This window comes from Chinchilla lanigera, unplaced genomic scaffold (assembly GCF_000276665.1).
Source record: "Chinchilla lanigera isolate Chin_1 unplaced genomic scaffold, ChiLan1.0 scaffold00036, whole genome shotgun sequence".
NCBI classification, from domain to species: Eukaryota; Metazoa; Chordata; class Mammalia; order Rodentia; family Chinchillidae; genus Chinchilla; species Chinchilla lanigera.
The window spans coordinates 18153143-18165861 of NW_004955437.1; the positions used below are offsets into that span (position 1 = coordinate 18153143).

A 12719-nucleotide genomic window follows, 5' to 3' on the forward strand; every position below is an offset into this window, starting at 1 on the left:
TTCAGCCTCCTGAGTAGCAGGGATCACCAGTGCCTGCTACCACACCTGGCCATCTTGGATTGTGAAGATGATTATTCCCACAAAATTTACAGGCAGCCGGAGTCAACTTATACTCTGATGTTTGGTCCCTACTTGGTCTCTAGAACTTGAGGACTGCACTTTCTAAAAGCTTAACTATGAATTTGAAACAACTTTTTTTTGTTTGTTTCTATTCCATCTCTTCTTTCCAAATTACTGTAGAAAAGGGTTTTCAGGTTACAGTAATCTACCACACAGCTGAAACTTGACCCACTTCAACTGGGCAGTTTTCCTCATTTCTACACGGAAACTGCATTTATCAATGAGGTTGACCTTGCCAAACCCAACGGTCAATCCGCAGGTCCTCTTCTCATCATTCAGCACCCACTGACCAGCCGATTGCTCTCCTGCCTCCCTGAAATACTCTTCCTCTGATGCCCAGACACCACACTCTCCTGGTTTATGTGTTACCGTACTACTGCTCTTCCTCATTGTCTTTGTTCATCTGGTTGGTTTCTGCAGTGGTGGGAAACAAACCCAGGGCCTCACAGATGCTAGGCAAGAGCTCCACCACTGAGCTCCATCACCAACACTCGCCCTTAGAATTGTTCTTCCTCACAGCTAACAAATTATTTCAACCTCAGGGCCTTTGCACTTTTTGTTCCTTCTATCTAGTAGACTCTTCCCCCAGATCATTCCATGGCTCACTTCATCTCTTCACTGAGGGATTCAGGGAGGCTTTCCTTATCCAGCATTATTTAAACAACTCCAAACCTCTTTACCCTATTTTATATCTTTAGGTTTATCTGTCTACCTGTTATCGCTATGTATCCCACTCATTTGCCTTATTCAGGCTTCTATTCAATGCTAAAAATATATAATTTGTACACTTAGTAAGTGTTAGAAGGTGATTCTTCTGTTATCACAACTTCAATCCACAGTTATACTTTATTACCAGAAAACTTACAACTGTCTGTGAGAGATGACTTCCCTCCTTTAGTGAACTCTCAATGCAAGCAGGGGTTTAAAGTCATGCACCAATGAAATTTTCATCATTTATATGGTTTTCTTTTGAGTGATTTTCATTTCATAACTGGTCATGCACAAACTCAACCAATCTAGCTGGGCATGGTGGCGCAGGCCTGTAATCTCAGCACTAGGGAGACTGAGGCAGGAGGATCATTGTGAGTTCGAGACCAGCCTGGGCTACAAAGTGAGCTCAAGGCCAGCCTGAACTGCATAGCGAGACCCTGTCTCAAAAAGACAAGAACAAACAAACAAATTTAACCAATCAATGTACTAAGTGCCTAATCTAGAAAAAAAGAAGCTGGAGGAAACACAACTAACACTGAGACTGTCCTCCCCTTTCACCCTGAGCCTCAAGACTACAACCATTACTGAAGAAGTATGTCTACAACAAAACATGCTGAGTGTTGTGGCATATGCCTGTAATTTCAGCTACCTGGAGATTAAGGCAGAAGGCTTGTATATTTGAGGTCAGCCTGGACAGTTTACTAAAACCCTGTCTCAAAATAAAACAAAAAATGAAGCCGAGTGTGGTAGTGCATGCCTGTAATTTCAGCACTTGCGAAGAGGATCACTGCAAGTTCAAGGCCAGTTGGGCTACACAGCAAGACCCTGTCTGAAAAAAAAAAGGATAGGAGCCAGTCATGGTGGTCTACACCTGTAATACCAGCACTCTGGGAGGATGAGGCAGGAGGATATCAGACTCAAAAGCACAAACCTAGTTTGGACAAATTAGCAACTCAGCAAAACTCCATCTCAAAAGAAAGAAAAAAAGACTGGGAATGAATGTAGATTAGTACAACAGCCTGGGTTTCAATCCCCAGTACCACAAAGTCAATCAATCAATCAATGAAACAAACTAAGTAATTAAAAGGGGCTAGGAATTTAGCTCAGTGATAGAGTATTGCCTAGCATGCAGGAAACCTGGGGTTCCAGCCCCAGTACTGCAAAAGAGGGGAAAAAGAAAAAGACAGAACTCAGGTTCAGTGAAAAAGAGTAGTATGTAAAAGAGCACAAGTACTAAAAACCGTCAGTGATCCACAGGGTACCTACAGCCTACAATCAATAGCAACTGCAACTTGGAAAAAAGATGACAAAATAGAGGAGAGCAGAAGGAACAGAGAAAGGGATCTACAAGCGACCTGCTAATTTTAGGTTAACCCAAGTACACACCTTTGCGTGGGAACAGTGGAAGAGCTGGGTCCATTCTGTATATCACCTTGGCCAAACTGGCCATATGCAGCCTGGCCACAAGGGGCCTGTGCTGTCGAGGCTGGAGGTGCCCCGGAGGAAGGTGGGGCTCTGGACACACCTGAGGGCAAAGGACAGAAAGTAAATGATTAGGAAATAGCTTTGTCCTCCTCCCTGAGCCAGGAATGCAAAGCAAGAATCAATACCTCAGACCTTTGCTGACCCAATACCACAGCTGCACAGTAAACAGGACACTATCTTGAGCTACAGTGGTACACACAACTTGAGCTACAGTGGTACACTGAACATGGATGCCTTGTACTCAGCTATGTTCTCCTAGATAAGTACACTATGGTGAAGCTGTAGCCAGAACCACAAGAATGTAGGGCTTTCAAACAAGCACAGTGGTACACACTGTAATTACAGCACTCAAGAGGCTGAGGCAGGAGGACCACTGTGAGTTCAAGGCAGGCCTGAGGTACATAATGAGTTCGAGGACAGCCTGACCTCCATGGTGAGACCCTATCTTAAGAAACAAACAAACAAAAAAAGCAGGGCCTTCCTATGGTCACTATACTCTCACTCAACCCAGGCCAGCCTAATGGCCTTTTGCTACAGAAAAGAAAATTCAAGGATCATTTCAAGAAAATGATCAAAATTCAGAACTCAGAAACTTGGAGCATATATGACACAGGTGGTATAGAAGATAACAAAGTAATAATGAGTTAGGCTGTTGAGAGAGGCACCTTTTTAAAAATTATTTTTAATTCTTTACAGTCTGGGAATCAAACTCAGGGCCTCGCACATGCTAGGCAAGTCCTGTACCACTGAGCTTCACTCTACTTGCTCTAATCATATCCTTTTTATTCACTTCTAAGCCTAGAAGCTTCCAAAAGCACATGGTTTAGAAGTGTTCTCCCAGGCCCAAGCGTTCAGCCAGGACAGGTGCCCTGTCCTCCCATTAACACTGCCAGTCATGTCCTATGAAAGCTGGACTCCATCCTTTCTATGCATCACAGCTGCCACCAAGGCTGCTTCTACTCCCCTTGGCCACCCTTTCCACATAAAATGTGGAAGACAGGTATTTGGCAAATCACTTTTGAAATACTGCTGACTTCTGTTCAAACAATTTTTTCTTTTGCTTTATGCTTGTTAGAGATTAGATATTACAGAACCCGCCTAGGAGAACAGGATTAATCTCACCAACCACAACTGCTCACTAACCGTGAAAGAACCAGATAGGTTTTCTTCTCAGTGACAAAGCTCTCTCTCTCTCTTTTTTGAGAGAGGGTCTCACTATGTAGCCAAGGCTGGCCTGGAACTCAATGTGATCCTCCTGCCTCAGCCTCCTGAGTGGTGAGATTAATGCACTACCACACCCAGCTAAAGCTCTCTCTTGAGAGAATGATAAATTCCATTTTGATAAATCGAGTAGACAGAGCAGACGTGGACTCTGTCCAGTCAAAGTCCCAACCAAGGATAAGGCTTCTAAAGAACTAAGATCTAATTTTACCACCTCACAGATTTTTTTCACACTTATAATTAAAATGGTAATACTTCATCCATTTTCCAAATCTTGCCTATGCTTCCTTAGTGCCTTCTTTATACCTATGATAGGTCAGTAATCCACAGGGCTGGACATCAGCAGCTAGAATTTACTCTTAAAAAGTATAAAGAGAAGGCATGCATGGTGGTACACACCTGTAATCCCAGTACTCTGGGAGGCTGCAGCAGGAGGATCACTATGTCAAGCCCATCCTGGGAACTTAGCAAGACTCTATGTCATAATAATAAATAAGTAATAACAGGATGATGGAGGATGGAGCTTAGTGCCAAGGTTCTGAGTTCAAAAACAAAAACAACAACAAAATCACAGGATGGGCAGGCATGGTAGTGCACTCCTGTAATCCCAGCACTCAGGAGGCTGAGGCAGGATGACTGCTGCAACTTCAAGGACAGCCTAGGCTACAAAGTGAGTTCAAGGTCAGTCTGAACTGCATAGTGAAACCCTGTCTCAAAAAGACAAAAGAAAATTTACAGAGTTTGGTATACACCCTGTGGCTAACCAAAGCAGTACTGTGAAATACTTTCTGAAATGCCCTGCAGGTAATCTGTAGAGTAACTGCTACTCTTCTTGAAAAATTAACATAAAAGCCGAACACTAGTGGGGTAGAGGTATAGCTCAGCAGTAGATCACAGGCTCCATATAGAGAAGGTCCTGGGTTAGATATCCAGCAGACTCCCCCCCAAAAAACCCAAACACTGAACCTAACACAGAACAAGATAGGTCTTATTTCCCTGACATTATAGAGCATATAAGAAGCAGAGAAACTGAAGCAAAGGAAAAGAAATGACATTAGGCGATATGAGAAGCAGCAAAAATCAGGCACAAAAATATTATACTTTTCATCTCAGAATCATTTATAGACCGAGTTGTCCCCAAGTCATCAGTCCAGTGAGAGGTACAGCTAAAGATATAGGTGTAAACATGGAGGCAGAGACAGAGGTAGAGATGAAGATAAAGAGAGAAACAGTGATTTGGGTGAGATTTTAGGGCACCAGGCTCTTGAGTTGCGATCACAACCTTTCCATTTAGGCCTCAACAATGAGCCAGGTGAGGCTCTACAGGGTGACACCCACAGGAAGTGAGTTGCCACTGAACCTGGAAAATGTACTCCCACTACATGTCTTAAGGCAGAAACACAGTCACACGTTTAAAAACAAGGAAGGACAGACTGCTCACAGGGCTCTGGGTTTCAGACGAGATCAAGCATGTTGAGGATGGTATGGCCATAAACAGGCATCTTGGTTTTAGAGAGCTAGATTTATGTTTTTCAATCTCAGCCACTACACTTCCTAAGCTGCTTTGCTAGAGCAAAACAATCCAACCTGACCACTACTGATTCCCTGCCTTTGCACAAAAGAAACTTGGAAACATACCAAGAGGGGGTGTTTGCTGAAAGCCGGGCACTGGACCATTGTAGGCGCCATAGGAAGTTGGAGGTGCTGTGGACGATGGCTGCCCACCATAACCGGACTGATGGTACCCTGGGTAGATGGGCTGAGGCTGCCCAAACGGCGGCACAGGTGGAGCTGACTGGTTGACATTCATTATGAGAGCATCCCCAACTTGGTCTCACCTATTAGATGACAGAAAAAAGAGAAATTAGTTAAAACACACTTTTTTTTTTTCTTTCTTTCTCTTTCTTGTTCTTTTTTTTCTTTTTTCTTTTTTTTGAGATAGGGTCTTGCTGTGGAGATCAGGCTGTCCTTGAACTCATTATATAGCGCAGGCTGGCCTAGACCTCATGGCAATCCTCCTGCCTCAGCCTCTCCTGTGCTGTGATTACAGTTATGCTGCACCGTGCCTGGCTAGTCAAAACCAATTTTTTAAAGAGACAGCAACTACTCAAGGTAAGAAGTAGAGCTAAAAAGGGACTGACCTCATCAGGCAGTGATCAGCTTCATCATTCCCACACTGCCACAGGATCTCTAATTTTCTGCCCAACCAGTATCCAATTATGCTTCCTTAAAGAAAGGATTTTGTTACTGTGAACTCCATGCTTTGCCCCTGCTAAGAGGGTATAAATTCCAACTTCAGACAGACTCACTAGAATGAAGCAGCAGCCTCCATTTCCCAATGGTACGATTTCTAATGTGTAGTCACAAGGAGTCCTGTGGCTGCTGAATTACCATAAAGTTACAGATAAATGAAAGAATGTCTCCACTTCCCATTCATTCTCTCCAGCACCCACTCAGCCATTCATTCAATAAACAATGAGTATCCTCTAGTATTCCAGTTGGTTTTTCTTTCTTCTTTTATTCCCAAGACAAGGTCTCTCTGTGTAGCTCAGGCTGGTCTTGAACTCACTATGGAGCACAGGCTGGCCTCGAACTCACTATGGAGCCTAGGCTGGCCTGGAACTCACAGTGATCCTCCTGCCTCAGTCTCTTGAGTCCTGGGATTATAGGTACCACTCCTGGCTGTGCTAGTTGTTTTTCATCACAGGGTAAAAGTCTAGCTCAGATCAGCTAAATCCCTCCCCCACCGCCCGCCCAAAAGACAAATTTTTGAGTAACAGATTTAAACAAATGACATTTTTGGCCAGGCATGGTGGCACACACCTGTAATCCCAGCACTCGGGAGGCTGAGGGAGGAGGATCGTTGCGAGTTCGAGACCAGCCTGGGATATAAAGTGAGCTCACAGCCAGCCTGAACTGCACAGTGAGACCCTCTCTCCAAAAAAAAAAAAGACAAAACAAAACAAAGAAATGATACTTTTGGCTGAACTGTAGTAATCCAAATGCTACTCCAATCTCAGCCTTTCCACTAAAAGAGTGTAGGACAGCCAAGTGTAGTGCTACATGCTTGTAATTCCAACTATCTGAGAGGCTTTGGCAGAAGAAAGATCACAAGTCCCAGGAAGGCCCCAACCTCAAAAACACAAAACAGTAAGAGTATATTAACTGAAACATTAATTACCAAATGTAAAGACACCTCAAAAGTCTAGCAAGGTAACTGATTAAAACTGAGTTAAAAAAAAAAAAACTTCAGGCAAGCACAAAACCATCTTCACATAAGCTAGGGGAGCAGTGGCAAGGTAGGACTACATAGAAAAGATCATTCATCTTTTCCCTCAAACAGCACTGTGTCTTTTCAAATCCCAATGCACTTCTCCAACTGTTTCTGCTCTCTTTAAAATGTTTGTTATGAATGTAGGCCAGCATCAAAATCATTACGATCTTGCCCAGCAAATAAGAGATAGAGAGCCTGAGGAGGTCCGGCTCTTGCTTCTTCCAAGAAAAGTACTTAACACATGTATTCAAAGTTTTATCATCCTAATTATCCCAGGCAGAAAGGGCCAAGAGGCAGGATACCCTGAGGCAGGAAGATCGCCATGAGTTCCAGGCCAGCCTGGGCTACGTAAGAGTTCAAGGCCAGTCTGGACTATATAGTGAGACCCTGTCTCAAAAAAAAAAAAAAAAAAAGAAGAAGAAGAGGCAGGAGACCTCAAAATTGCTACCATGAAACAATGAAGCTCTCCTCTTGGTTTAGAAGAGACATCTTAACTACAAAAAAGCTGAGCTGCTCCTGGACTAGAACTCTAAAGTCAAACCCATCTAAGGAGTTGTTTTCCAAATCTTAAACCTTACGCAGGTCACTGACACTAAGCTTGACAGATGTCTCCCTCCCTTTCTTCCTAAAGTCAGAGAAGGAAAGGAGTTTCTTAGCCTCAAACACACTCTAGAGCTTGGAATCAAACCCCGGTCTTGATTCCATTCTAAGTGTACAGAGTGACAGCCCAAGGGGGCGGGGCAAGCTTCCTAGAACTCTGAAAGTAGTCGAGCTTTGGAGGCTGGGAGTGCCCAAGATCAAGATCGAGAAGACAACTTCTCAGGCCATGGTCAGAGAGAAACCTGGTTCATTACGCATTAAAGCCCGGGCGTGCTGCGCCCTTCGAGAGGCTCGGAGCAGGAAGCAGGAGCCGGAACCTGGGCCGGGAAGAGAAAGAAGAGACTAGCTGCTGATCCTAGGTTGTGGATGGGTGAGAGGAGGGTCTCTTTTTCGGGTCCCGCCCCCAGGCTCCTCTCTTCCTTCTAAAACCGGACTCCGATCTGGCCAGAAATACCCCGGCCTCTTCTCTACATTGTTACCCACCACCCAACCTCCGATGCCACTCCTCACCCGGCTCCAGATCCAGGTTCGCCTTCGTTCCTAACGTCTTAGGCTCCCAGGCTTCACTTCCGGTTCCGATCTGGAGCCGTGGTGTCGCCCCCGGAAGTTCCGCCTCCACGTTCCAGACGGGGCCACTCCTTCTGCCACGTCGGCATTAGGCACGCACTCGGGAACCCGGATGCTGCGCGTGCGCCACTGCCGGCTTTTTTCATGGCTTCCTCTTGGGAGAACTCTCCGGAGTTTTATGCATTTTTATTTTGTTTTTGTTCTTTAAATGTCTGGATCACTTTATGGCCGCACCAACGAAGATGCGACTGAGAAGACTGGGTCAAATTACTTCAGTAACGCTTTCTCAGTCAGGCTGTGACGTATTAGTGACCTATGATCTGGTCTAGAGCCACTTCCTGCTAACCCTTGACCCCAGTGATTTCCGGCTGTGTTGCGCTCACCTCTGAACTTTGTCCGACGTGTAGTGGTGGCAGTAAAAGGTACAAATCTTACTGTCGGGCGGAGTGCAGGAATTTGCGTTCTGGCTTTGCAGTTCCCCAGCTTGGGCAACTTCTTTGCCTTAATTTCATCTGTAGGGGCTGGGGATATAGCTCAGTGGCATAAGCGCCTGCCTGGCAAGCGTGAAGGACTGAATTTTATTCCCCGTCCCAAAAAAAAAAAGACGTATGTTACCAGAGGCAGGAAGGAATGCCTTTAAAGGTGAGGAGAGAAGGTCGGAAAAGGCTTTAACATAAAGGTAACACTACAACTGAGGCAAACCCTGTAGCTTTGCTTACTTTTTTTTTTTAAGGTTGGAAAAATTACTTTGTGAAGCCTTAAAATAATTAAACTGTAATCCACGTTTAGATAAATTTAATTGTTCAATTCGAAAATATACAAAAGATGTGTGAGTGAAGAAGGAAGTGGGGAAGAGGGTAGGAGACCGTCATTTCTCTCAAAGTCTGCTTTGCTTACTTTTATTTGCTTTTTTTTTCTTGGAACCGGGAATAGTACTCTGGACCTTGCGCTTGCCAGGCAGGTGCTGTGGTGCTGAGCTATATCCCTGGCCCTCCTTTTTTTTCTTGAGACATGGTCTTGATATGCAGTTCAGGCTGGCCAGGCTGCCTTCATATTTGTGGTTGTTCCTCCCGCCTCAGCCTCCTAAGCGCTGGGATTACAGGTGAGTCCCACTACAACCAGCTCAGGGATTTTAGTCTTTTTTTCTTTTCTTTTTTTTGTCTTTTTGAGACAGGGTCTCACTGTGTAGTTCAGGCTGGCCTTGAACTCACTTTGTAGCTTAGGCTGGCCTGGAACTCACAGCAATCCTCCTGCTTCAGCCTCCTGAGTACTGGGGTTGCAGGCATGCACCACCACATCTGGCTAGGGATTTTAGCCTTTTAGTTACTTGCTTTTAGTTAACTTTAAAAGTCATAACTCTCAGAGCTGGGGATATAGCTCAGACACCTGCCTGACAAGCATAAGGTCCTGAGTTTGATTCCCGGTACCAAAAATTAAAAAAAAAAGTCACTACTCTTTTTTTTTTTTTTTTGGTACAGGAGATTGAACCCAAAGGCATTCTACCAATGAGCTACATCCCTATAGATTCTTGCTGTGTATCCCAGGATGGCCTGGAACTCACAGTGACCTTCCTGCCTCAGCCTCACAAGTACTAGGATTATAGGAATGAACTACTACACCCATTTCCCCAGACCTTTTCATTTTTTAATTTTTTTCTCAACAATTTTTTATTGGTACATTTTAGATAGATGGACAGACTTTCATCACAGGGAACTTGAACCTGTACATGATACCACTTGCTTCTTTTTTAGCCCTTTCCCCTTCTTATTTACAAAAGCTTTGTTTCTATTTCTTTTCCTATTCTTTTTTATTTCTTGTCCCTTGCTTTCTTTCCTTCTCCCCCGCTCCTTTGTTCCCCTTCTCATTTGAACATTTTCTTCCCTTTTTTCAATATCTACTACATATTTTGGTCCTTATTTACACCTTCTATTTCTCACACCAGAGAAATAATGTACTTTTTTTTTTTTTTTTTTTTTTTTTGGTACCGGGAATTGAACTCAGGACCTTGCCCTTGTCAGGCAGGCACTGTGCTGCTGAACTATATCCCTGGCATAATGTAGCCTTTAAACATGGATGTCCAATTTATTTCACTTAGAAGTATGGTTTCAGCCAGGCGTGGTGGCGCACACCGGTAATCCCAGCACTCTGGAGGCTGAGGCAGGAGGATTGTTGCAAATTCAAGACCAGCCTGGACTACAAAGTGAGCTCAAGGCCAGCTGAACTGCATAGTGAGACCCTGTCTCAAAAAGACAAAATAAATAAATACATAAATCTAGGGGGGGTCTTATTTTTTGAGTCCTTTATATAGTCTTATAAATATTCTACATATGTATTCTATAATATATAGGATATATATTATAGAATAAATATGTATTATGTAATATATGTAATATATTATGCAATATATAATAGTATATATTATAGTATATAATTATATACTCCTTTGAGGAACAGCTGGAAAAACTTTTTTCCCACACTGTGGGTTCTTTTCACTCTGTTGGTGCTTTGTTTTGCTGTGAAAAATCTTTTTAATAAGATGAGATCCTAGTGGTTGATTCTTTGTGATATTTTTGTATGATTGGGATTTTGTTCATAAAATCTTTGCCTACACCAATGTCTTTAAGAGTTCTATGTAGCCGGGTGTGGTGGTGCACGCCTGTGCACACCTGTAATCCCAGCACTGCAGAGGCTGAGGGAGGAGGATCACTGCCAATTTGAGGCCAGCCTGGGCTACAAAGTGAGGTTAAGTCCAGTGTGAACTGCATATCGGACCCTGTCTCAGAAAGACAAAAAAAAAAAAAAAATCTCATGTGTGATCCTGGCTTGGATTCTCAATTATTCTCTGCCCCCTCCCTTGAAATGCTGCAGGTGGATGGCACTAGGCTGTCAGGGAAGTCTGGTTCTGACTGTGGACTAGAGAACAGCTCTCCATCAACGTGAAGTTCCTGATTTAGAGCATGGAGCCTGGCTATGTTGAAAATATTCTTGCCAAGCTTGGGATATAGCTCAGTGGCACAGGCGCCTCCCTGGCCAGTGCAAAATCTGGAGTTTGATTCCCGCTACCAAAAAACAAACAAACAAAAACAGATGTGAGGCTGGGAATATACCTCAGTGGCACAGTGCCTGCCTGGCAATTGCAAGGTCATGAGTTCAATTCCTGGTACCAAAAAATACAAACAAACAAAAAAAGAAAATGTTGTCTTAGAAAACACATGCAGGGCCGGGGATGTAACTCAGCAGCACAGAGCCTGCCCAGCAAGCAGGAGGTTGTGAGTTTGATTCCAGGTACCAAAAAAAAAGAAAAACTAAAAAAGAAAAGAAAAAAACATAATGCAAAGCTGGGCATGGTGGTCCACACCTGTAATCCACCACTTTGGAAGCTGAGGTAGGAAGATCACTGTGTTCAAGACCAACCTGGGGCCAGGGATATAGCTCAGTGGCATAAGCACCTGCCTGGCAAGACCAGCCTGAACTACATAGCAAGACCTTGTCTCAAAAAACTAAAAACCAAAACACAACACACACACACACACACACAAAAAAAAAAAAAAAAAGAAAATACATGCAAAGCTCAGCATGGTGGTGCACACCTGTAATCCCAGCCCTGGGGAGGGTGAGTGTCTTGGTTACTTTTCTCTGGTTGTTCAGACAAAATACCCAACCCCCAAAATTAGGGAAGAAAAGGCTTATTTAGCTCACAGTTTGTGGAGGTTTCAGTCCATACTTGGCTGGCTCCAAGGCAGAGTGGCACATGGTAGAGAGCAACAGTTCATGACAGCAGAAGACAGCAAAAGCAACAAGAGCAAAGGGGCAGCAAGCAATCCTCTTTTCCTCCCTTATATTGTATGCTGGCTATCCGTCCATGCCCACACCATCTCAGTGCCCTCCTCTTGCACAGGCTCAGGATGAATACCAAAATACATCCTAGAGCATGAAGGGCATGTCCTTTTCACCCCAGGATGTAGAACTGCTGAGTCACTTAGCCAAGCCTCTAGACTCCTCAAGTTGACACAGCGTATCAGCTATAACAATCCACCCCTTGTCAAGTTGGCAACTAGACATGTTTCTTTAACCCAGTATTCATATACAAAGGGATTATTTTTATCATTTCAAAACTTGAACATTATAACACAAGTTTAACAACTCTTAAGAACCAGGGTTAAGTCTATCAACATATTACATTAGAACCATAACATTTTGCCCCCCCCCTCCAGATTCATGCACATCCGTTTATGCAAAAGGCATTTTGTCCATCTGCAAGAGTTGCCAAAGTCCTAACAGTTTCAGCCTTGGTGAAAATTCCAAGTCCCAAGTCTCCTCAGAGATTTAAGGCAAACTCTTAGTTGCAAGGCCCTGTACAAATGGAAAGGCAAACACTTCCAACATTCAACTGCAAAAAATAAACATTTTTATCCCAAAGTTACAAACAGGCAAAGGAATTGGACCAAAGCAAGTCCAAAATCCAGCAGGGAAAACATTAAGTCCTGTAGTTTCATGTCCAGCCTCTGAAGCAACCTATGGCACATTGTGAGCTCCAAAGGGCTTGCGTGACTCCCCCCCCCATGGCACTTCTGGGGTTACAGCTCCTATGGCTTCTCTCTTAGGCATGCTTTGCCCCCTCCTTGCAGCTTTCCTTAAACCATCCACGTTCCTGGCCTTTCCAAACTTCTGCAGTCTCCACTGCACCTTTCCCTTCATAGAGCTTCACACACTGCCCTCTCAGGGGCACACTGCCTAGACT

At 44.0% G+C, this 12719-nt stretch overlaps 1 protein-coding gene across 3 annotated transcripts in view; it reads right to left on the reverse strand.

Annotated features, from left to right (window-relative positions):
- Positions 1-8025, reverse strand: part of Sec24c (SEC24 homolog C, COPII coat complex component) — a 28199-nt gene extending 20174 nt beyond the window's left edge. For 2 of the 3 annotated variants that reach the window (XM_005389965.2, XM_005389963.2), the window contains exons 1-3: positions 7922-8025; positions 5176-5375; positions 2218-2356 (exon numbers count right to left, since the gene is read on the reverse strand). In XM_005389965.2, coding sequence (XP_005390022.1) covers positions 2218-2356; positions 5176-5347 — 311 coding nt within the window. In that variant the 5' untranslated portion in view covers positions 5348-5375; positions 7922-8025. Of the gene's footprint in view, positions 1-2217; positions 2357-5175; positions 5376-5678; positions 5764-7921 lie in introns of all 3 variants that reach the window. The other variant, XM_005389964.2, reaches the window with a different exon arrangement.
- Between the last annotated feature and the right edge of the window lie 4694 nt (positions 8026-12719).